The sequence below is a fragment of the Theropithecus gelada genome, chromosome 14 (assembly GCF_003255815.1).
Source record: "Theropithecus gelada isolate Dixy chromosome 14, Tgel_1.0, whole genome shotgun sequence".
NCBI lineage: Eukaryota > Metazoa > Chordata > Mammalia > Primates > Cercopithecidae > Theropithecus > Theropithecus gelada.
Genome location: NC_037682.1, coordinates 16095213 through 16120110, shown reverse-complemented (window position 1 = coordinate 16120110; position 24898 = coordinate 16095213). Strand labels below are relative to the sequence as shown.

The window sequence follows — 24898 nt, the reverse complement described above, 5'->3', positions numbered from 1 at the left end:
TACAGGCATGAGCCACTGCACCCTGGCCCGACATTTCATATTTAAATGGAATCATTAGCAGTTTCTTGTGTTTGGCCTTCTTTCACTTAGTCTGATGTTTTCAAGATTCATCCATGTTGTAGCACCTGTCAGTACTTTTCTTGATTGCCAAATAATATCCCAAACACGGTACATTTCCTTTGTCCGTTCACCAACTGCTGGACATCAGGCATCTTTGTTTTGTTTTAATATATCATCTGGAATGCTAGCTGTGATCTGTTCAACCTACCAGGTGCCGAGCATTCGACCAAATTTGTAATCCTTACAACAGCCCAGAGAGGCATGTCTATTTCTCCCACCGTACTGACAAAGAAGTTGTCCATCCAAAGTCACAGAGCTGATAAAGTAAGTGACAGAGCTGAGATTTCCAGAAGGGTTTTTTTCCACTGCACCACACTGCACCTCCCCTACCCCCATGTGTTTTTTCTGGCTCCTAATTGGTTCTGAGGCCAAAACAAGAATCCACTCATTCAGCGATCATTCGTTCAAAAAGAATTAGCTGACACCATGTGGATGGTAAGCACAGATTAATTAGAGCCAGGTGAGACCAGACCTTGCCTCCTGGAGTTTGCTGCCCAAGCAAGGGGTGGGAGGGTCATGATGTGGAGGCAGATGCCAGTCACCAGGAAGGGTGTGACCAAGTGCCAGGGACTCAGCCGTGCTGGAAAGCCTGAGTAATGATTTTTGGAGAAGATGACATTTTGAGCAGGATCCCAGCAGACCAGATGGATTTCACAAGCTGAGGCAGGGTGAGCCGCCCACACAGAGGAACTGGTGCACACACAGACCCAGAGACCGGGAATCTTGGTCCATGGGGATGGGTTCTGCCCCTCTGTTGGTAGGAGGTAAAGAGGGCAGGGGAGAGGTTGAGATCACACTAGTGACAGCCTTGAATGTCAGGCTAGCCTCTGGGTTTTTGTCCTGTGGGCAGTGGGGAGCTGCTGAAAGCTTTTGAGCAGGGTAACAAGACCAAATTCATCCATTATATCTAGATGCTGCTCACAGACACCACTAGAACTCTGGTGTCCATCCTCAGACCCAGGCTCTTGGGCCCCTAGAAAGTATACCCCGATGCCTACAGGAAGAAGGAAGAGCTGGGCTTCAGACCCTTCTGCATCTTTATAGCCCCAGAACCCAGGACAGGGCCTGACACGTGGCAGGTCCTTGATAAACATTTATTGAATGAATGGATGGATCAACCTGCCTGCCAGCCCCCTGCCTTCCACCCCCATCCTTGCGCCTCCCACCGTTCTTCCCTAATCCCTCTGCTAACAAGATGGGAATGAGACAGCTGGTGTGCCCCAGATTCTCCCATCCCACCCACCTACCATCTCTCCTCCTGCACCCTCAACTTCTCCCTCTTTGCCTCCGTCCTCCCCGAGGGTCATGAGTAAACACAGGAGCAAACCCTCATGTGCTCCCACCACGTGCTAGGCAGTCGAAATGGCTTTACACTCTCACAATCACCGTCAGAGATAAAAATGATTACCTGTACTTTGCAAGTGGGGAACTAGTGTCTCAGACTGGTTAAGGGGCTTGCCCAGCTGCTGAGGGGCAGAGTTGAAACTCAAACTAGGACTTTCTGATTCCATCCAGTGCTCTAGCTGGGAATGTGGAGTGAGGGGTAGGGTTCTGCTGAAGGTTAAGGATGTGGAGAGGAAGAGGAAGCAGAGGGGTTCCTGGAGGAGAAAGTCTCTGGGCCCATGTGCCAGGACCAGCGGGGTGAATCATAGACAGGGTTCTTGCCCCACCTCTGGGTCCAGCTGCCACACAAGGATGTGTAGCCAGATTTCCTACACTCTTCTCATGCCAGGGTAGGGCCTCCTCAGAAACACACACACACACACATACACACACACGCACACACACACCCCAGCCCCAAAGCCTAGAGATGCAAACAGTAGTTGCCTTAGACACAGCTTTATTTTTCTATAAAATTATTCCCCAGAGAAATTTTCTTTTACATGCCCAAAGTAAATAACTTATATCCTTTCTTGAAGAGGAAAACATCCCCAAAGACAGTTTGTCAGAAATCCTTCGGTCAAGCAGGTCAGCTGGCTCCCATGGCCCTTGCAGTGGCCTGACTCTGTCACTGTCCCTAAAACCATCTAGGACATCTGCTCCAGGAAGAACCTTCAGCACCAAAACTCATCTCAATTTTACAGATGGGAAAAGTGATTCTGAGACCAGACCAGGGTCAGGCCAAGGTCATCCAGCATCACTAGCCGGGCTGAGACTGGGCCCAGGGAACCCTGTCTGCCCCTCTTTTTCCCAGAGCTGTGAGTTCTGTAGCCAAGGCTGCACTCTTGAGGGAGAGCTGGGAAGTATAGCTGAGGCCAGGACAACCTCACTCTTCACCTGAAAATTTAACCCGTGGCAGAGGATCCAGGCACACATGGGCTTCAGAGCCAAACAGGCATAAAGAAGTAGGTAACATACTTCCTCCCCCATGTCATCTCCCCTGGAGTCACCAAGGCTAAGTGCAAGGAGACACTCCTGTTTTGAAATAAAGAAGTTCCACATGCCTTTGCTTTGAGTCTGTGCAATATCAGTCTGCTTGGCAACTGAGATTCTTTTCTTGCTGCTCAAACGTCCTTGTTAACAGTTAAATATGTCTTTGCGTGTGTGTTTGTGTGTGTGTGTGTGTGTGTGGTGTTTGCTGGGAAAGGCAGTCTTTTGGGACACGAGGTCCTCAAAGGTGGAGAAAGATGAACAAAACCATCCTCAGGGCTGAAAAGGGAGGGCTTCTGAACTATGCAATTGCAGAGGGAGTTTCTTTCCAAGTGCGGCATTCCCGGTATACCAGAAAGGGGTGGACGAATGTCAGAAGAATGGCAAGCATGAACATCACATTTACCTGCAGGGAGAGCAGAAGTCAGGTGAAATCCAGGAATTCTGAACAACAGAACTGTTGCTCAATGAAGCAAGCACTGATCCATTCCATGACCAACGAAGGGACCAGAAGTCTACCGAGTTTATATTCTACTTTTCACTCAGACACTATGGTGCCCTGGAGGAAGGATTTTCAGTTACTTTTCATTCTGCACTACGGGGTGGGGAAGGGGAGGAATATTAAGCCCATTTCACAGGTAAAGAAACAGAGGCCTAGCGAGCATTCAATGTCATGTTCACGGTCACATGTGAAGCTGGTAGAGGCACCAGCTAGAATATACATTTGATTACTTGGTCATCTGATGTCACAATCAAGTCATTTGCCTCAGATTTCAAGTTTAGTCTTTTGGCCATGCACAGTGGTTGACGCCTGTAATCACGGCAATTTGGAAGGCAGAGGCGGGTGGATCGCTTGAGGCCAGGAATTCAAAACAAGCCCAAGCAACATAGCGAAACCCCAGTGTCTATCAAAAAAATAAAAAATAAAATAAAATAAAATAAAATAAAAAGCTGGGCATGGTGGCACATGCCAGCAGTGTCAGCTACTCAGGAGGCTGAGATAAGAGGATCACTTGAGCCCAGGAGATTGAGGCTGCAGTGAGCCGAGATTGTGCCACTGCACTCCAGCCTGGGTGACAAAGCAAGACCCTGTCCTCAAAACAAAAACAAAAAACATTTAGTCTTTTCTCCAAGAGATGGATTTAAACTCCTATTCTACAATTTGTTGCTTTTTTAAAAAAAAATGAGGCAAATAAGAGCTGTGCAGTGGTCAAAATACAGAATTCAAAGTTGAAAGACTTTTGCTCCTTAGCCAGTGCCTCTGAACACGTAAGTAACCTCTTTGAGCCTCAGTTTCTGCAAAGAGCAGGAGAGTCATGCCCACCTCCTAGAGCAGGACCTCAGAGCAGCCCTCCAGGTGTAAGGACACAGAGGTGAAAGCACAGAGCTCCTGTCCCTGGGGCCAACAGTGGAAACCCTGCGTGGGCCTAGGGGAGAGGCCAGGGTGGGCCCGCACTCACCACAGGCAGGAAGCACCTTTGAGGTCTCAGGATTTTGCTTGAAGTTTTGTGAGAATTTCCACCCCAGTCCAGAATGTCTGTTTCCTCACACACAAAAATACTTTTGCCCCAAATATTTGAATAACACAGACTCTTTGGGAAGCTGCGCCACGCTACATACCCAAGCCATCACAGCCAGATTTGGGGCAGCCAAGGCCTAAGGCCACAGCAGGGATGCCCATCCTCCCAGTACTCACGTAAAATGGGTCATTCTGAAGGGGGCCTTTGATGAGCGTGAAGATGGGGAACTGGAGCAGAGACACCACAGCCGACAAGGCCATCACCAGCCCAAAGAGCTTGCCAAAGTGCTCCGAAGGGAAACTGGGGAGAGAAACCAGAGGAGTTCCAGTGAGCTTCAGGCACCCTCCCTCCAAGCAGGAGCCTGGCTTCAGGGGCCTCTGTCAGCTGCTTGTTCCCAGCTCCCCTGTCCTACGCCTGCCCTCTACCCACACCTGTCTGGCCTTTCCCTCTTCACCTCTGCTCAGACATTTGACCCACAGAACCCAGAGAAGGCACATGCGGGGCCCTGGACAAACAGAGAGGACCCTCATGCAGGCTACACCAGGGAAGAAAAGACAGGCATGTAAATGGATAGCATGCCAGACAATGCACGTACTAGCAAAGGAAGTAAGACTACGGTACTAAGGACACAAAGAAGGGAAGACACTTTTCCATCTCTTCCCTGGAGAACTGGAACAGAAGTGGGCCTCAGAGGATGAATACAAGTTCACCAAGTAGAAAACAGAGGGCGAGGACACTGCAGATGTAAAGGCTCAAGTGCATGAATGTTCTATCCTTCCCACCGCCTCTGGTCTCACCCCCTCCACACCTGCCCCCAAACCCAGTCTCCCGCACCTGACTGCCTCCAGGCCCAGCCTCACATCCCAACTTCTTTACCTCCAGCTTCTCTTTGCCCCAGTGTGTCCCATTGCGTAAGAGCCCGCCCCAAGGCCACTTACGCAATGGTGAGGAAGGCCGCGTTGCTCCCATAGAGGAAGGAGCGGCTGATCACTTGCAGGATGAAGGTGAGATACTGGAGAGGGAGGACGGGGACTGAGGCACAGAGGGCGAAGCCCAGGCACAGCAGGGATGTCAGGGCCAGCGAAGGCACCGTCGAGCAGAGAGCCACTGCCAAGGTGGAGGAACCTGGGTGAACAGAGAGGAAAAAGAGGCTCTCTGTAGGCCAACCCAACAGAAGTCAGGGAAGGGCCAAGGAAGACTGAAAAAGGGGGAGGAGCCAGTATCCATTCACTGACCCAACAGAAACCTGGGAGTCATCCTCGAATCCCTTCCCCACAGGCCCCACCTCAAATTCATCAATGATGCTGATCATTCACCTCCTACATACCATTCAAATGTGCCCACTCCTCTGCAACCCCACTGACTTGTCCTAGCTTTAAACCACCATTAACTCAGTCATGGATTACTGCAATGCCCTCCTGACAGGCTACACACATCTGCCCTCCCCGCCCTGAACATGTGGCCAGATCCTCTTTGTAACACTACTGGTAATAGCAAAAGACTGGAAACAATCCAAATAGCCGTCAGTATGGGAACGCTGCAGCAACTAGGTTGCAGCCATATAACGGAGACCCAGGCAGTGGTTAAAAGGCATGAGGAGAGGTCCCTGCTACAGAGCACCCTCAGGATAGAGCTACACCAAAAAAAAAAAACAACAACAACAACAAAAAAAACCCCTGCGGAATAGTGTGTACAGTATACTACCTTTTATCTAAAAGAGAGGGAAATGTATTGATATGGTTTGGCTGTGTCCCCACCCAAATCTCACCTTGAATTGCATCTCCCAGAAATCCCATGTATTATGGGTGGGACCTGGGTGGGGGAGGTAATTGAATCATGGGGGCCAGTCTTTCCCACACTATTCTTGTGATAGTGAATAAAGCTCACGAGATCTGATGGGTTTATCAGGGGTTCCCGCTTTTGATTCTTCCGCATTTTATCTCGCCACCACCATGTAAGAAGTGCCTTTCACCTCCTGCCATGATTCTGAGGCCTCCCCAGCCATGTGGAACTGTAAGTCCAATTAAACCTCTTTTTCTTCCCAGTCTCAGATATGTCTTTAGCAGCAGCATGAAAACAGACTAATACATGTATATACGCCTACGCAATGTTTATATTAAAAAACATAAAAATGGTTACCTAAAGAAGAAGAAAAGGGGTACAGGAAACAGAGAGGGAAACTAAACTTCTTTGAATATATCTTGTTTCACAGTTTTAGCTTTGGGAAACTGTAAATGTCTGATATGTAAATGTTTTACAAATACAATTAAATAGTAATAGGAAGAAAACAAGTAAAACAATCTTAAAAAATCAGAAACAAAATAAAATAAAATGAAACCAATGAACAGAACTCTATACCAAGTTGGTGATCCTTAAAATACAGTAATTTGGCCCAGTGTGGTGGCTCACACCTACAATCCCAACACTTTGGGAGGCCAGGGCAAGCCTGAGCCCAGGAGTTCAACATTAGCCTGGGCAACACAGATCCTTTCTCTACCAAAAAAAAAAAAAAAAAAAAATTTAAATTAGCCAGACATGGTAATGCACGCCTGTAGTCCAAGCTACTTGGGAGGCTGAAGGGAGAGGATCACTTGAGCCCAGGAGGTTGAGGCTGCAGTGAGTCATGATCATACCACAGTACGACAGCCTGGGCAACAGAGTGAGACCTCATCCCTAAAAATAAAAAAGAAAATAGGGCAACTTGACTGTACATCTCTCATGGGATATATCCTAAGGATGAGAAAGGAATAAGAAAGGACAGAAAAAAGGAAAGAAAGAAGTAGCAACAGTATTTAGCAATTGTACTGTTACCAAGTAACATCAATATTGCTAAAACCAGTAATTATATTTAAAATACTATATATGTGTATGTACGTGTATATATGCATATGTTAGGAACCAGGATTATCAGAGGAAGAGAAAGGGCTGCAAATGTAAAATCAAGGAAATAAAAATTTGAATAAAAATATCAGTATTAAATATTTATGATATTTTTCTTATCAAAAATTATATACATGTTAACTCTATCCAAAGCACAAAAGCAGTGACAACACAGGAGCAATAAGAAACCTCGGCATCCAGACTGTAGCCTCTAAATACCATTTCCAATTAAAGAAACCCAGGGTTAGTTGGGAAAAAATGACGATTGCAGGTCTGGGGCAGGAAAGACACCTAGTGAAATGGACCTGAACATTTAATTGTGCTAGAAAGTAAAGATACTGTCTAGAAATAATGTGATTTTGTCTAAAAGACACAGATTCTGGGTTGGTAAAGTTTTCAATGGCCAAAGGTGAGACAATTTGAGCATCAAGAAGAATCATGACAGAACAGATTGAAACATGTCAAATATATTTTAAAATGAAATTTTATTTAAAAAAATTAGTAGCCACGTCTGGAGGTCACTAGGGCACCAATTCATTATTTCGGACTGGTAAATAAACATGTAAACCAAGCATTTATTTCTAGGTAACAAAATAGTAAAGAATGTTTTTCTTTCTAGAAGAACTCTAGTGATTAAAAGCAGAAGATAGAAATAGAAAATCATCCTTTTGGCCAGGAGCAGTGGCTGTAATCTCAGCACTTTGGAAGGCCGAGGCGGGTAGATCACCTGAGGTCAGGAGTTTGAGACCAGCCTGGCCAACATGGTGAAACCCCATCTCTATTAAATATACAACAATTAGCCAGGTGGTGGGTGCCTGTAAAGCCAGCTACTCAGGAGGCGGAGGCAGGAGAATCGCTTGAACCTGGAAGGTGGAGTTTGCAGTAGGCCAAGATTGTGCCACTGCACTCCAGCCTGGGCAACAGAGTGAGACTCTGTCTCAAAAAAGAAGAAAGAAAAGAAAAGAAAATCATCCTTTTGTAATTCTAATGGGCCTAGGCATTGATCATTAATGGCTGCTAAAATCACTAAGTATATGGGGGAACTTTACAGTGGATGGATCAGACTGGCAATGTCTAAACCAGTTGATCAATCTTAACACAGCAACAAGACAACAGACACCAGGGCCTGCTGATGGGAGACCAGAGGAAACCCACAGCTCTACCTCTGAGTTATTCATGCCAAAAAAAACCCCAAACAATTAAACTGTGTTTCCTCCAAGCTTCTAATCCCACTGTTTACAGGAAATACCCAAGGAAAGGAATACTTTTTTTTTTTTTTGAGACGGGAGTCTCGCTCTGTCGCCCAGGCTGGAGTGCAGTGGTGCGATCTCGGCTCACTGCAAGCTCCACCTCCCGGGTTCACGCCATTCTCCCGCCTCAGCCTCCGAGTAGCTGGGACTACAGGCGCCTGCCACCACGCCCGGCTAGTTTTTTGTATTTTTAGTAGAGACGGGGTTTCACCATGTTAGCCAGGATGGTCTCGATCTCCTGACCTCGTGATCCACCCGCCTCGGCCTCCCAAAGTGCTGGGATTACAGGCTTGAGCCACCGCGCCCGGCCGGAAAGGAATACTTTTAAATAACACATTAAAACAATGCCAAATCCAAAATATGGGGAAATGGCCCAGTTTCTTCAACAAATAAATAAGAAAAGGGGGGAGGACTCTTCTAGATTTTAAAAGCTATAGAAGACACAGCAACCCTAATTTGAGCAAACCAAATGTAAAAAGATGTATTTGAAATGATTGGAGGAATTTGAACAGTGACTGCACAGTAGGTGATACGAGAAATTATTGTTTTTTTTAGGTGTGATCATGATTTTATGGGGATGTTTAAGTAAAAGAGGCCTTATATGTTAGAGAAACATTTATGGGTATAGAGAAATATTTACAGATGAAATTATACGATGTCTAAGATTTGCTTTGAAAACTCTAGCAGGTGTGGGAGAAGCAGGTGCATGGGGTGGGGGAAGGGATAGATGAAATAAGTATGTAAAATGTTGATCTACTTTTGTCCCTCCTGACCCAGCAGTTAAAATACCTCAGCATATCTCTACTCCTCCAACCATGTCCAAGGACCAGGCCAAAACTCCCTGATGTGGTAAACAGCCTGACCCCTTCTTACCTCTCTCTCTCCAGCCACTTCCCTAAGATTCCCCAGTGCTCTGTGTCCTAGCCAGCCTGATTCACCTGCCCAGATTCCTTAGTGTTTCACTCTGTCTTTCACCATTTTGACCCCACTGTGCTCCTGGGCCACTCTCCAAGGCCCCACTTCTTCATCTCCTCCCTTCTTACTCATCCTTCAGGTCTTGGTTTAGATGCCACCTCCTCCAGGAAGCCTTCCCTGGCACCAATCCCATCCTCACCCAGAATAGATTATGTGCCCTTCTTTGTGCCCCCATAACCCCCTGTGGGCTTGCTTCATGGATTGTAACTGCCTATCTGCCTTTCTCCACCTTCTAGACTGAGAACACCTTGAGAAAAAGAACACATCTGTCTTGTCTGCTGTTGAATTCCTGGTGTCTGGCACCATGGCTGACACATAACTGTCACTCAGTGACTAGTGTTTTAATGAATCAATGAGTGTAACCAGACAGGGTTAAGAACACAAGAGAAGACTGGGCATGGTGCTTCATGCCTGTAATCCCAGCACTTTGGGAGGCTGAGGTGGACAGATCACCTGAGGTCAGAAGTTCAAGACCAGCCTGACATGGTGAAACCCCATCTCTACTAAAAAGACAAAAATTAGTAGGGGATGGTGGCACATGCCTGTAATCCCAGCTACTCGGGAAGCTGAGACAGGGGAATCTCTTGAACCCAGGGGGCGCAGGCTGCAGTGATCCAAGATCACGCCACTGCACTCCAACCTAGGCAACAGAGTGAGACTCTATCTAAAAAAAAAAAAAAAAAAAAGAGAAAGAGAGAGAGAAGACGACATGGGGTAAATGAAGACTCCCTTCCTGGTTCCCTGCCCAGCCCTGCCCTCCCCTGCATCTCACCTGTCTTTCTTGCTTCCTTCTGGTACTTCCGTTTAAGCCGGTCCATGAGCAGGCCATTCCAGGGGGCACACAGCACTCCGAACTGAGTGAAGGCAAAGGCATTTGTGTAGGTGCTGACTACAGAGGGAAAAGAGAGGTTGGTTGATGAGAAGTTTCCAAAACTCCCTTCCAGACAAGGACTCTCCCACTTTGCTCTTGTCTGCACGTCCCTCCTCCCCACACCATCAGACCCTCCTCTGGTGTGTACAGCCCTGCTGGGAGGCTCTGTGTTCCCAGCTGGGATGTGCAGATGGGCTACCTCCCAGCCCCACCACATACCTCGTGCCACGTCCCCACCGGCCATGTTGGTCAGCAAGGAGTTGAGAGTGCCAATGAAGAGGTAGTGCCACAACTGTATCACAGACAGCCACACCAGGTGCCAGGCAAAGCGCCGAGACAAAGCGTAGCTCCAGAAGGAGCGGGGTTCCTGCTTCTGCCCTTTCCCTGGGGTCTCTAACGGGGAGAGGAGGATCTGGGCGTGAATTGCGAGGAAAGTGGACAGGTAGGATGGGGAGGGTGGAGGCTTCAGTGGAACATTTCAGGTCCAGGCCCACCTTCTACCCTTGGGTCCCATAACTCACCCAGCATGCTCTGCGCCTGCCTCAGACTCACACATCCCCACCTCCCTGCTTTGTCATGCTGGCCCTACCACCTTGGATGACCCTCTGTGTTCTTCTCTATTGAAATCCGATCTGTCTCTCACAGCCTGGTCAATGACACTTCTTGCAGTAATACCTTCCTGATCTTTCTCAGCCAGAAAGGTGAAAGGAATGACAAGGAGAGGAGAAAGTCAGAAGGAAGACGAGGATGAGTGTGGACACTCTGTTCTAACCTGCTCCTCAGTGCCTCCCTTTCTTTTGGTACCAGTATCCTGAGTTTCCTTGGGGAATCTTCCTCTACCCTAATCTTCATGATCAGATGGCACCGTGAATTCAGGGTTCTGTTCCTCTCTCAAGGTTAACCAATGAGATGGTTCCTCCTAACAAGGCAGACCGACCATAAGTTTAGATTAGGACGGACCTAATCTAAAATAGGTCCTACATCCTGGCAAGTTCAATTTCCTCCCTTGATTTTGGAAGCTTCCCAGAACCCTATTCTTCTTTCTTTAAAACAAATAAATAAATATGTGTTTTGGATCCAACTGTCAGATGGTAAAAAAAAAAAAAAAAAAAAAAAAAAATCAATTTTATTGTGTATATTTAAGATGTACAACATGAGGTCATAGGATACATATAGCTACTAAGATGGTTACTATAGTAAAGCAAATTAACATATCCATCATCTCACATTTCTACCTGTTTTGTGGCAAGAGCAGTTAAAATCTACTTGTTTAGCAAAGTCCCAGACACAATGCAATTTGATGACCTACAGTCTTCATGCTGTGCATTAGATCTCTAGGCCTGTTCATCCTGCTCATCTGCTCCTTCATGTCCTTCAACCTGCATCTCCCATCTCCTCTCCCACCCCGTTCTTATTTCTACTGTAGCTAGCTGCGGTTTGTGATGTGTGTAATCAAAGACTCAGAACAGAGAGGAAGGAAAGGAAGCAGTGATAGAGTTGGGACAATAAGAGAGGACAGACCCAGGAGACCTGGAGAAATGGGGACATTGCACCAGACTTAGTGCAATGGCATCACAGAAGAGGGCAGAACCGAGGAGGTGGGGGAAGGGAAGGCAACCCATGGAAGGCAGGCTTGAAGCGGGGGAAAGTGATGGGATGTGAAAGAGAGAAAAGAGGGACAGAAAAGAGACAAAAGCCCCGCCCCTCTCTGGACCCTCCATTAAGTGAGGGGGTTGGAAAGATGCCTAAGGTCCTTTCTCTGTCCTGCCTTTCCTGATTCTGGGCCTCTGGGGGAGCTCTGGAGGCGAGGGGCCAGGAAAGGCACAAGGAGAGACTCAGGTCTGGAGGAGAGAGAGATTAGTCAGCAGGGCTCACCTTCCTTTGCTGAAACGACCTCCTTGGACTGTAGCTCCCTGTTTTCATGCTCAGCTGTTTCCTTCTCTTCCTTCATGGTGCCATTCCCAGAGCACAGGCTATGGAAACAAAAGCCCCACCAGCAAGGCCAAGGACTGTGAGCTGAACCTGAGACTCAGACTGGAGGGAACAGTATAGTGAATCCCACATTTCACCGCACTTTGGAATCACCTTTTAGCCACCCTGATGCCCAGGCTGCAGACCAGACCAATTAAATCAGTATGTCTGGAGGTGAGAGTCAGGCTTCCTTTTCTAAGATCTCTATGTGAATCTAGTGACTCTAATATGCAGCAAAGTTTGGGAACCACTGGAAGTATGAAAAGAGCAGGGCAGGCCAGGGTTCAAATCCCAGCTCTGCCTCTTCCTAGCAACAGAAAGATGACTCAGACTTAACCCTTCTGAGCCTCATTTTTCTCATTTAGAAAATGGAGATAAGGATATCTGAGAGGATTATTGTGAGGATGAAATCAGAGAGCACATGGGGTCTGACAAATAGTAAGTGAGCAGCAAAGGAACACCCTTCCTCTACTCCTTGTGGCAACTGACTGCAAAAATGATCACATGTTTTCACCTCCTCTGTATTTACCCCCATTTGAATGAGACTTTGCAGCTCTATTTCCCCATGCCCTGAATCTGGGCCAGCCTTGTGAACTGCTTCAGCCAAAAGAATGCAGCAGAAGTGGTTGTGCCAATTCCAAGCCTAAACCTCAAGAACACTTGTGCATTTCTGCGCTCTTTCAGAACCCTGAAATCACGGTGTGAATGAGCCCACGCTGGCTTGCTGGAGGATGACAGCCACGTGACCCAGGCATCCCTGTCACTCCAAACCTATGTGAATGAGGCCATCCTAGCATAGTCAGCCCCCTTGTAACCCTCCAAATGATCAGATGCATGAATGAGCCCTGTCAAAATCATCTACATCTGACCCTGATCAGTAGAACTAGCCAGCTACCCACAGACTTGTGAAAAATGATAAATGCTGAACGTTTTAGGCTGCTGAGTTTTGAGATCGTTTGTTATGCAGCAATAGCTAACAGATGCACTGCTCCAGTCCTCCTCCTCTCCTGTGACAGGTTTGCTTTGCCCTGTCCATCCCACCTGAGGGCCAATGAGGGGCTCTGGACCACAATCGCCAGATAGTCCTTACCCGTAGCTGTAGTTGGGGGGCAGTGGATATGGGATGTGCCCCCGGGGCATCAGGAGGAAAGTGCGTGCTACATGCCAGGTACTGCAGACAGAGAGGAAGATGAAGGAGGCCCTGAGGCTGATGCCCTTTTCATAAAGAAGCTGCAGAAGGAGGAGGAAAAAGTCAGTGTCACGCCCATGTTCACAGCAGCACTATTCGCAATAGCCAAAGGATGGAAGCAACCTAAAGGTCCATCAGCAGATGAACAGCTAAACATAATGTGATCTATACACACAGTGGAATATTATTCAGCCTTTAAAAAGGAAGGAGGCCACCATGCTGGCTCACACCTATAATCCCAGCACTTTGGGAGGCAGGAGGACCACTCGAGCCCAGTTCAAGACCAGCATGGACAACATCACCCCTTCGCTACTGGCTGTGGTGGCACACACCTGTAGTCCCAGCTACTCAGGAGGCTGAGTGGTAGGATTACTTGAGCCCATAAGTTTGAGGCTGCAGTGAGCCATCACTGGGCCACTGCACCCCAGCCTGGACAATGAAGCATGACCTTGTCTCCAAAAAAAATAAAATAAAAAGGAAAGAAATTGACATACACTACAACATGGATGAACTTTAAGAGCACTATGCAGGGCTGAGCTCAGTGGTTCCTGCCTGTAATTCTAGTGCTTCAGAAGACCAAGACAGGAGGATTGCTTGAGTCCAGGAGCTTGAGACCAGCCTGGGTAACAGCAAGACCTCATCTCTACTAAAAATAAATAGATAAATTAGCTGGGCGTGGTGGTGCATGCCTGTAATTCCAGCTACTCGGGAGGCTGAGGTGAGAGGGTGTGATTACATGATTACATGATTACATGATTACATGCCTGTAATCCCAGTACTTTGGGAGGCTGAGGCAGGCAGATCACTTAAGGCCAGGAGTTCCAGACCAGCCTGGCCAACATGGTGAAACCCCATCTCTACTGAAAATACAAAAATTAGCAGTGCATGGTGGCACGCACCTGTAATCCCAGCTACTCGGCTGGTTGAGGCAGAAGAATTGCTTGAAGCCAGGAGGCAGAGGTTGCAGTGAGCCAAGATCCTGCCACCGCACTCCAGCCTGGGCAACAGAGTGAGACTCTGTCTCAAAAAAAAAAGGTTAAGATAGTAATATTTATGTTATGCATGTTTTATCACACACAAAAACATCAGCAGAAGAGGCAGGAGCTGGAACCCTGTTTTCTAAGGAGTCCGAGTACAAGCCATCACCTACCATCCTGGAAGCTGATTAGGGATACCTGATACACATATGCCGCCACTCCAAGACACACCCAGCGGTAGAGGAGTCCTCATATGACCCTTCCCCACAGCCGGTGGAGCCAGTGCCTTTCTTCCCCCAACAACAGCAAAGGCCTTTTGTTCAAAGAAAATTTTACACAAAAATTCAACTTACAAAACACATCAATGGGGAGCTTGCCAGTCATCTCCCTCTTTATTCTCCTTGGTGACTGGCATGACATCAAAGAGAATCCCTAAGTTCCTCGATGCTCAGTTTGAAACCACTGACCTAGCCCAACCTCCTCCCATTTTACAGAGAGTGACATTGAGGTCCAGAGAGGTGCAGTAAATTGCTCAATGAATTGTCAGAGTAAGCAGCAGCAAAGTCAGATTAAACTAAGAATTCCCACTCCTGCTGCCTTTCCCCTTCCAACTCTAGACAGACAGGAGAGAGGTTGGGCATGGTGGTTCATGCCTGTAATTTCAGCACTTTGGGAGGTCAAGGAAGGCAGATTACTTGAGGTCAAGAGTTCAAGACCAGCCTGGTCAACATGGCGAAACCCCATCTCTACGAAAAATACAAAAATAAGCCGAGTGTGGTGGCAAGCCTATGGTCCCAGTGACTCAGGAGGCTGAGGCAGGAGAATTGCTTGAGCCCACTAGGCAGAGGCTGCAGTGAGCCAAGATCCCACCAATGCACTCCAGCCTGGGAGACAAAGTGAGACTCCATCTCAAAAAAAAAAAAAAAAAAAAGAGGAAAGAAAGGGAGGCATACCCAGGGGAAGGAGGAAGAGCCTGGAAAGTGGCTCTTGTGCCAGGAGTAGAAAGGCTTGAGTGCCCCAGGGACTCAGTCTCTGTATGACTCTCCAAACCTCCAAAGCTTATAGGACTAAGCTAGACTCATGTCTGGGTAGTGACTGCCAGAGATCCTCTTCTCTGCCCCCATAACCGACATGGAATGCCAACTGCCTCTGGCCTAACACTAAGCCCAGAGAGAAGTCCCAGGTTGGGCGGCTTGAGATCCACACTCTTCCCTTCCTTTCACTCAGCCATCTGTGGCGTGCCGGCTTTAGTACTCCAGCTTGTTGTCTCATAATTGAAGCATGGTTGCCACAGCCCCAGCTATCACATCCTCACACCGCAACATTCAATGAGGAAGACTTCATTTGTACTCTGCTTTCACCCTCCGTCAGGGAAGAAAAGCCCCTTGAGTCTTCTAATATACACACCCCCTTTATCTCATTAAAAAGGACTGGATCCTATGCTGACCTCCATCCATCACTAGCAAGGGGTAAACGGATTGCCGTGGTTGGCTTTCATCAATCAGGATTCATCCCCTGGGCTAAGCAGGTCACTGCCCAGATAAAACCATTTGCAATGAATAAGGCAGAATGGTTGTTGATTGACCTCTAATAGCCTTGGCAACAGTTCATCTCCTGAAACCTCAACATCAGCCATTGGGACAGCTGGACAAGCCTCCGTGTCTGCCCCTGCTGTACCCACTAGCCACTTGCCACCTTCTTGTCCAAATTAGAAGCTCACAGCAGCAAACACCCCACTCTGAAGGGCCCCCAGCCTCTGCCCAACATTGGCCCAAGCACATCATGACCACTGCCACAAAAGCTTGGGCAAGGCTGAAGAAGGGGCTTAGCGGTTACAAGCTCAGGCTCTAGAACCAACAAGCCTGGGTTTGAGTTCCAGCGTCATGGCTACTAGTGGCAGAACCTTTATTGTTAAAAGCTTTTTAACCTCGGAGACTCAAATGCTTCGTCTGTAAAATGGGGGCAACATAGTGCATACCTCACCGAGTTGATGGAGAGAAATAATGCAAGGTTCACAAGACAAGCGTCTGGCATATACAAGTGCTCAATGAATGTAGGCTGTTGCTATATTTACCTTAATAATAAGGAAGACTGCCGAGGAAGAGTCAAATGCTCCATTGTAGAGAGTGATGACGGTCGAACGGTGTTGGCCAAATAGGTTCCCAATCTGGGGATGATAGGACCAGCCTGGATCACATATTTATTCATGAAACAGATATTTCCTGAGGACCCAGCATGTGGCAGGCCCTCCTTATACCCAAACTCACCTTCTACTGCTAGAGCTTCCACCTCAGTTTGAGCCAACCCCATCTGAGGCAGCCAATTATAGAAAAGGGTCTGACCTTCCCTCCACCTTCCCTCCACCTTCCCTCCACCCTGCCAAGTGCCTGGGATTAGGGAAGACTCCCACCTGCAGGTTGGTGATGAGAAACAGGATTCCCCCAATGGTGAGCATTGGCATGGCCAGGAAGAGCAGCACAGCGGAGCCTGGACCATCAAAGTCAGAAGCAGGATGGCGTCATAGTGCAACCCAAACATGGAGCCCCAACCTCTGCTCCCACCTGCTCCAAATTCCCAACAATCCTAGTGTCCAGGCCCCAGTTCGAGCCAGCATTCCAGCGTCCTTCAAGGGTTTTTAGGATACTGGCCAAGGTTTCCCCAGATATCTCTGTGGAAGTCTCCTGAGCCACCTTCTTCCCAACCAAAGTGGGTCCTCAGTCTGTGGCAGACCAGGAAGTTTACAGACAGAGGCACAGCTCTAAGTGAAGCCACCTCTCTCTTCCCTCAGTAAACCACAAGCTGCCTCTCCTTTTCATCCTTGACACTCTAGGAAAAGAGGACCCTGGACTCAGGTGCCAGGCTCAACCCTCAAGCCCATCCCCTAATTCATGGCATTGGCCTTGAGCCTCAGTCATCTTATCTGTTTAATGGGAACAACAGTTCCTGCTCTTCCTGCCTCAGGTGCTACGAGAACTGAGTGAGAAAAGGACCATAGTCTTTTCTTTGTTCACTAAACTCTGAGCACTTCCTTGGTGCCAGGCAGTGTGCTTGGCACCGGAAATGCAAGATGAATAAAAGATACTCCTTGCACTTAAAGAGACTGACATGCAAACAAATGGTTATAACAGGTCTGGTAAGTGTGAGACCACAGCAGAAAAGCTCAAGAGCTGGGGGAGGGGAACCCCTGACAAATTATTCCTCCCCAAACCAGACTTCTGCCCACCATTATTCTGGCCATAACCTATGCCTGTCCTATTATTTGCTAAAATGTTTTAAGTTGACTCACTTTTATCCAAAAAAAAAATCTATTTTTAAAGGACACTTTATTTCACTACTGTAGATGAAAACACTGGCATTGCTTGTCATGAATAGGAAGTAACTGTAAAAATAAATGCAATGAAAGGAAAACAATGTTATTCAATTGTAGCTGGATGCATTTGCCCTTAGAATGTTCAAAGCCTAAGACCTGCTCTTTCCATCAGTGTTAAAATCACACTGGCCCCACATCAAGACATTCTTTCATGAAATCAGAAGGACTGAAAGAGACATAAAAAGGGAATAGCTGTTCTGCCAGGTGATTTGATATTTGTTAGTGTAGTTGATGTAGTATGCATGTGCCCCTAACATCCTCTTAACTACCGTGCTATACCTTTTTTTTTTTTTTTTTTTTTTTTGAGACAGAGTCTCACTGTGTTGCCCAGGCTGGAGTGCAGTGGCGGGATCTCGGCTCACTGCAAGCTCCGCCTCCCGGGTTCACGCCATTCTCCCGCCTCAGCCTCCGAGTAGCTGGGACTACAGGCGCCCGCCACCACGCCCGGCTAGTTTTTTGTATTTTTAGTAGAGACGGGGTTTCACCGTGTTAGCCAGGATGGTCTCGATCTCCTGACCTCGTGATCCACCCGCCTCGGCCTCCCAAAGTGCTGGGATTACAGGCTTGAGCCACCGCGCCCGGCCCGTGCTATACCTTAAGAAGCACTGCCAAGAGCCAATCTTAGAGTATTCACACAATTTAACATTCAATTTCTGTCGTTATAAAATGTACATCTCTCCTATTGCTAAAGGTTGGAGGCTTCTTTCACAATACAGTCCTTGTGGGCGCAATGCTTTTTTCAAAACCGAAGAGCCCTCTACTATGGAGGAAGAGGAAGATTGTTGCTCAATTTGCAAGCACGAGTCAAATATGACCCAGCCACCACCTCCACATTCAGTCGCTTAAAAATCATGTACAGGCTTTTAGAGTAGATGATGCTGGTTTGATAAGGAGAGTGGTTTGAAATAATTGGTTTGAGGTGCCAGGCCATCTCATGAGATCTGTGTGGACAAAGACACTCAGTCTCTGTGTTTGCCCAGCATGAGTGCAGACAATCTCATGATGCTGTTGGGCTTTAGCATAGCTTACACACACAAGAGTAATGTACTCTTCTTTCCTAAACCAAAAATTGAGCCACAGGTCTGACACTAGGGAGGAACCTCGGGAGGCATCTCGTGGCCACCATAACCAAGGCAATGAGAGAAAGAAGAGTCAGGGATCAGGAGGCCTGCACACCAGGCCCACCTCCCACTCGCTTTCTCTGTGGCCATGGACGTGTCTTTGCAAAGGGTCCCTTTGTGACCTCAGTTTCTCCTCTGTGTAATGGGTGGAAGGGTGGTGGAGAACAAACCAGATTGGAATTCCAGACTTACAGACTGGTAAAATTTGAAAAAAAGATTTTGAGTACAATAGGGTTGTCAACTTTTACCCTGCTAAGTAAGGATATTTTCAAAACGGTCATTCATATAATCATTTCATTAAAAAGAAAGAGAACATTTTAACACATACAAGATGTAAAAGTTTTTTGTTGTTGTTTTGTTTTTTAGGGTTTGTTTGTTGATAGAGTCTCACTTTGTCACCCAGGCTGGAGTGCAGTGGTGTGATCTCGGCCCACTGCAACCTCTGCCTCCTGGGTTCAAGCAATTCTCCTGCCTCATCCTCCTGAGTAGCTGGGATTACAGGCGTGCACCACCACCCAGCTAATTTTTGTATTTTTTGTTTTTAGTAGAGAAGGGATTTCACCATGTTGGCCAGGCTGGTCTCGAACTCCTGACCTCAGATGATCCACCCACCTCAGCCTTCCAAAGTGCTGGGATTCCAGGAGTGAGCCACTGCGCCCTGCCAGATGTAAAGTTTTGAATAAATTCTACTCTATAAAGTAATCCCTCTCCATTGTCCTTGCTTTTCACATTTTCTCAATAGACTAAACTGTTTTCACAGACCAGCAATAACTCAAGATCCTTCCAGGATTCTTTCAAGCTACAGATCTCTGAATAACCACGTGGTCTGTATGTCTTGCCTATAGCTCTCTGCTCACACCTGCCCCAGCCACCAGGTGCCCCTGAGCTTGCATCCCTCCCACCCACCTGACAGCACTCACCTGCAGAGGTGAAGGCTATGATGAGTGTGGCGGTGGTGTAGAAAAATCTGAAACACAGAACAGGAAAAGGAGAATATTGTCAAGAAAGGAGAAACCTGGGAGACAAACATGATTCTGCTCACCCAGCCCACAAGTGTAGGACTTGACCGCACCCTCAGCCTGGGATGCAACGAGCACTGATGCCTCTGAGCCCCAGGCTCAAAACCAGGTGAGAAGCCACGATGAGATTGAGATGTGGTCCTGACCTCATGGACAGTGCATTTTGCTCATTCTGAGGCCCAATGCTAGCATAGGCAGCCTTGGACAAGGAGCTCAGCTGATGACGTGGTTGGCTTGGGACTTAGCCAGGACAGAGTGGGCAAAGCCAAGATCCTCCCGCCTGGAAGCCCCAACAGCCCAACCCATTGGAGAAAGAGGTTAGTGCCTGGTCTGCAAATCAAGACCTTGAGTTCTAACTCCTCCTCACTCTGTGACCTTGGGCAAGGCGCTGTCCTTCTCTGGGCCTCAGGAGCCTTTTCTATAAAAAGAAATGATTGGACTGACTAGCTCAGAGTGCTATGATTTCAGGATTACAGTCCCAAGGTTATAAGGCTCCCTTAGCATTTAGGGGTCTTGTAAGGCATGGAGTCAAAAAAAAAAAAAAGCAATGTCCTAAGGCTCGAGAAGAGGGAGGGGACTAAGGAAGGGGAGGAAAGGGGAGGTAGCAGGGAGCCCAGGACCAAGAAGGACTGAGATACAGTCATTCTGCATCCAAAGGCTTAAAATGTAAGGGACTGGCTTTACTCTCTGGCTATTTCCAGAAAGGCAGGCCCAGTTAGCCCTCCTGTTCCTCTCTCTGACAGCTGATCTCACATGTGCCTCCCTGGGAGCACCTGCTCTGAGCTGTATCAGTCCCCAGCAGGGCGCTGATTATCGCTGAGGCTGCCCACAGAGCACGAGATTAGGATGCAGCAACACACTGTGTGTGTGAGATCACGTCCCAAACCTTCTGACTCATCTGCACAGGAAACCCCCACTGCCTCCCCTCCAGTCAGAAAGGACCTGAAATTCCACCAGTGGCAATACCAAGGAAACTTCCTATTAGCTAAGCCCCTGGGGAGTGATGGGGGAGGGAGGCGGTGAGGAGGATGCGGATGAAGCCTGAGCAACCTGGATGTGAGGCTGTGCAGGGGATGAGGACATGGATCCTTGGGGTGAAGGAAGAGAAGAGCAATTTTAGTTTTTGCTAATTTTGTAACCTGGCTCTAAGCCAGCCCTTACAGGAAGTCAGCCTGGCCTCCGGCTCAGTTCAGCACGTGATAGGGAAGCCACATTCAGGCGGAGCAGGGAAAGAGGTAAGGAAATGGAAGCGGGGCTGTGGTGAAGTGGGGAGTCTACAAATTCCCGCTGCCTGGGGCTGTTCCTAACAGCCGCTGGGAGCGAGATGCAGGTGTGGTGCCTGGCAGGGCGGCCGGGCCGTCTGACCTGGATTTCACTCCAAGCTAGGCTGCGGCCTGAAGGATTCCTATCGCCTACCTTTGCCTGGGCTGGGCCTTTCGGACTTACATGGCTATGAGGCGTGCCACGGTGGTCTTGAACCGGTCAAAGATGTAGCCAGTGGGGAATGTCATGAAGTTGTTCATGAAGGACGCCAGGGTGAAGATGAGTGAGAACCTCTCATCCTGGGCTTTGCAGTCTGGAGGAGAAAAAAGGTCTCCCATGCATCCCAGCCTTCCTGCCAAATGAGCACACAGCCTGGGCTCCCCTCCACCTCGGAGAGCTCGTCAGTCAGAAGCTTGTCCCTTCAGCTCAGTTGAAATGTGGCTGCCCCTAATTACCCCTCAGGAGCTGGTGCCTCCCTTCCAGGCACTTCCCAGACCAAGTGGGCTGAGGGCTGCTGACCCTTCCTCTCATCATAGAAAGAGGGGTGGGCAGGGGGCAGAGTCCTTCCTGCTCCTTGCCACCACCTGGGAGCCAGACTTAACTTCCTTAGAAAAGTCATCCCTGCCCTTACCGGCCTGCCCTGTGGCATTGCCAATCGGCCCAGCATCTTGTCCACACAGCTCCTTAAAGTAATCCTCATTCTTGAAGACAAACACTAGTGAAGGCCAGCCAAAGAGGACGCCAGCAAAGCCCAGGCATTCCAGCAGCCCCGTCAGCAGTGTGGCCACGTGCAGGGGCAGGCCCTGGCCCGCCATGAGCAGAGGTGGAGTGGATCTTCAAATCCCACTTTGTCCTCCTGGACGGATCACAGGCGCTGTAAGCCTGGCGTTTGAGCACTTGGAAAATTCCTCTGGCAAGCCAAGCCCTTCCCTTCCCGTAGCTCTCTGGTTCTGTTTCAGGCCTGGGCAAAAACCGTCAGCGGGTGATTCTCTGGATCCTGTAAAATAAAGACAGAGGCTGCTGGAAGAGGAGGCCTGCGGGAAAAGCAAAGGTGGACTAGAGTTATTTGTGGGGTGCATTAAGAGGCAGGGTGATCATGGCCGCTGGCAGCAAATATGGGGAATAAATACTCCAATACACTATCTTAGGCACTGCATTTGAGTAACCACGTGGTAAGTAGAGAGGCAGATCTTAATTGCCACCTAGAGTCACAGGTGAGATAAACGACTTACCCAATAGCTCCCCGGCAGCAGGTGGACAAGCGGAGGCTCCTGCGCTCGAATTCCGAATACCGTCCACTAAAATAATGACAGCAACTCAACCAGGTGCAGGGGCAGGGAGGCTCACAGAAGACACACACTCCCGCTGCCAATTTGGTGTTGTTATCTTCAGTTTATTGACAATGAAACAAAAACTCCCGCAGATTTCAGGAACTTGCCCAAGATCACAGGGCTAGTTTAGTCACGAGGCAGGCCATTCTACTGCCAGAAATACCCCAGCTCCCATGACCCTCGCCTAGGACTCGCAAACATGGTCCCCGCTGCCCTTCCTCGCATCAACTTCTACCAGGAAAGCCTGGGGGGCCGCTCCCCGCCAGCCTCCGCACCCCGCTCCAGCCTGCGGCCGGCCCTCCCCGCAGAGGAGCCCGAGGGGCCAGCCCGGGCTCGGAGCCCCAAGGCCCCCGAAAGGGGACCCCTCGCCCTACCCGCGTGCTCCGCGCCGGGGCTCTCCGCGCCCTTTCCGCGCGGGCCAGGTTCGCATTCGCGCCTCTCGCCGCCCCTCCCAGTCCCCTGCTCGCCTCCGCCCCTGCCTGCCCTCCCGGAAGGGGCTGGGGCAGGCCTCCCATTCTCCATCACTTCCTTCTTCTTTTTCCTTGCTCACAGCCTCCCGCGCCTTTTTTTACCTCTCCCTTTTGAAACTTCTCCCTCTAGGATCCCCTATAACCCCAGCGGTGTCTTTCCCTCCCTCCTCACCGCCTTTCAGCCTCCCAGCCCCCTTGCCTCTGCCTCCCCTAACCAAGTTAGTTGAATGCTGTTACACGCTCAGGCCCACCTAGGAAAAATGTCACCCACTCACCCACTTACAGCACCCAGAGGACACGCAGACAGCACATGCGGGCATAGGGACACACACACTCTCTCTATTTGTGCATTTTGCCTTGACCGCTGGGTGGGCAGGGAACATATTTTTCCTATTTGCTCACCACCTCAACCCTCTCTCCCAGTTTCACACTCCCACAGCTGCCAAAAACATCCCAACCACAGAATCAGGCAGCCAAGAACCAGGACTGAGGGCTTTTCAGAAACCACCCCCTGGAGGACTGCCCCATCTTTTCGCTCCCAAAGACCCCTTAGATGACTCCCTGCCTCACCCCCACCCCCAGGTTCTGAAAGAGCCTTCCCAGCAGACTGCATTGATTAACTATTCATTCATTGCCCCATTTTTTATTAATCAAAGACATATATAATTGCCCATCGGAGCTTGTGATCAGCGTGAGGTAGCCAGTCTAAGCAGCTGCCTTGCTATCCTTCCAGTCCAGAGCATGCGAGCTGATGTCTTCTTTGGCCTGTGTGGCTGTTCCCTTGCCAAAAGCTCAGTTTGGGGGAGAGCTTCTTGCATATTAGATGCAGTCTGCAGACTCCCAACCCCAGCTACCTGGATCCCGTGGGGGCCCAGGAACTCCAGCTATTCCAAGCCCACTCCTCTTTTTTTTAAGAGGAAGAAATAGAGGTTAGGATAGGGGACAGCCAGAACTGAGTATTTTCCAGATCCAACTGAGTATTTTCCAGTTCACCACCAAAACACAAAAGATAAAGTCTGTGACCACTCTAGTGACTTGACTGAATGGAGGAAGGGTGGCTGGGGTCCTGTACCCCAAGCTACTTGCTAGTTATACAACCTGAGGCAAGCTCTTTGGCTGCCCCACCTGTAAGACAAGGACAAGAGTACCTTAATTATAGGAATTGTCTTAAAAGAAGTATGAGATGGGTGTATGAGGTCCCTGCATGGCGCGGGTGCTGTAGGCAGATTGTAGGGTAGTGGATTTCTAGTCTGCAGTTATGTAGACAGAGCCAGAGAAGCAGCTTTGGGGAGGAATTTTAAAGGAACTTGCCCATGGTCATTCTACGAAGCCGCAGTACCTTCCCAACTCTGAAACCTATGCTCTCATCACCCCATCTTAACAAACATTTGGACATTAGAGAAAACAAGTCTCTTCTTAAAATAACATTTTAAGTTATTTTAAGAAATATATTTTAATCCACAAAAATATAGCAGCCCAGGACAATCAGGGCTTAAGATGCAAGATTTTCTATTTTACTGCAAGACAGACTCTGAAATTAATGCATGCCCTATCTTCTGCTCTTTTAGTCTCCTGAGGACCTTGAGGGATCAGTAAGTGTGGAAGTAGCAAGGGAGAAACAGAAAAAGGTCAAAGCAAAGAGAGAATCTTATCTTGTTACCTCTCTTGACTCAGAGCCTCCACTACACATCTCCCGACAATGTCTGCAGAAGATATGGCCTCTGCTAACACACGTCTTACTGAACTCTTGGGACAGGAAATTCGAATATCCTCTGAACCATTCCCATGTTCTTTGGTTCGAATTCCAGCAGCTAGAAAAGGCAGATGCTATTCTGATCACTCTCCTGCCTGGCTCCGATGAGGATTAATGAGTAACATCAGGGAGAGAAGTGATTATAATAAGGTCTGATGGCACGCCCGATGTCTTCATCCCTTTTCTCTTCGCCTCCTTCTGCATCATCTCACATCTTTTTTTTTAATTGATTGATTGGTTCAACAAATACCTGTGGCACCCCAGGCTCTGTGCCAGGTGCTGGGATTCATAGAGAAGAGATTCAGTGCCTGCCCTCAAGGGGCTCCTTCTCTAGTGGGAGAGACAAAGAAACACAAGATTTCTGGAGTGAGAGAATGGTCTTCCAGGCACAGGCCAGCACAGCACACTGAAAGGCACGGAACCTCAACAAAACCAGAACATTTGGGAA

At 48.6% G+C, this 24898-nt stretch overlaps 1 protein-coding gene across 5 annotated transcripts; it reads right to left on the bottom strand.

Moving 5' to 3' along the window:
* Positions 1 to 1943: 1943 nt before the first annotated feature.
* Positions 1944 to 23137, bottom strand: SLC43A3 (solute carrier family 43 member 3). 5 transcript variants are annotated; one of them, XM_025355340.1, is made up of 14 exons: positions 23100 to 23137; positions 22129 to 22194; positions 21528 to 21893; positions 21080 to 21209; positions 19535 to 19581; positions 16534 to 16610; positions 16198 to 16290; positions 13048 to 13187; positions 11862 to 11959; positions 10206 to 10379; positions 9888 to 10004; positions 4949 to 5135; positions 4187 to 4310; positions 1944 to 2896 (listed from the first exon to the last, which is right to left on the bottom strand). In XM_025355340.1, exons 3-14 carry the CDS (start codon positions 21709 to 21711, stop codon positions 2792 to 2794), a joined length of 1476 nt encoding a protein of 491 aa, XP_025211125.1. In that variant the 5' UTR covers positions 21712 to 21893; positions 22129 to 22194; positions 23100 to 23137; the 3' UTR covers positions 1944 to 2791. The 5 variants fall into 5 exon arrangements, with proteins under 5 accessions (XP_025211125.1, XP_025211122.1, XP_025211123.1 ...); XM_025355337.1 differs by lacking the exon at positions 23100 to 23137 and adding an exon at positions 22602 to 22688 and having other exon boundaries at positions 21080 to 21248; positions 21528 to 21930; XM_025355338.1 differs by lacking the exon at positions 23100 to 23137 and adding an exon at positions 22602 to 22688.
* Between the last annotated feature and the right edge of the window lie 1761 nt (positions 23138 to 24898).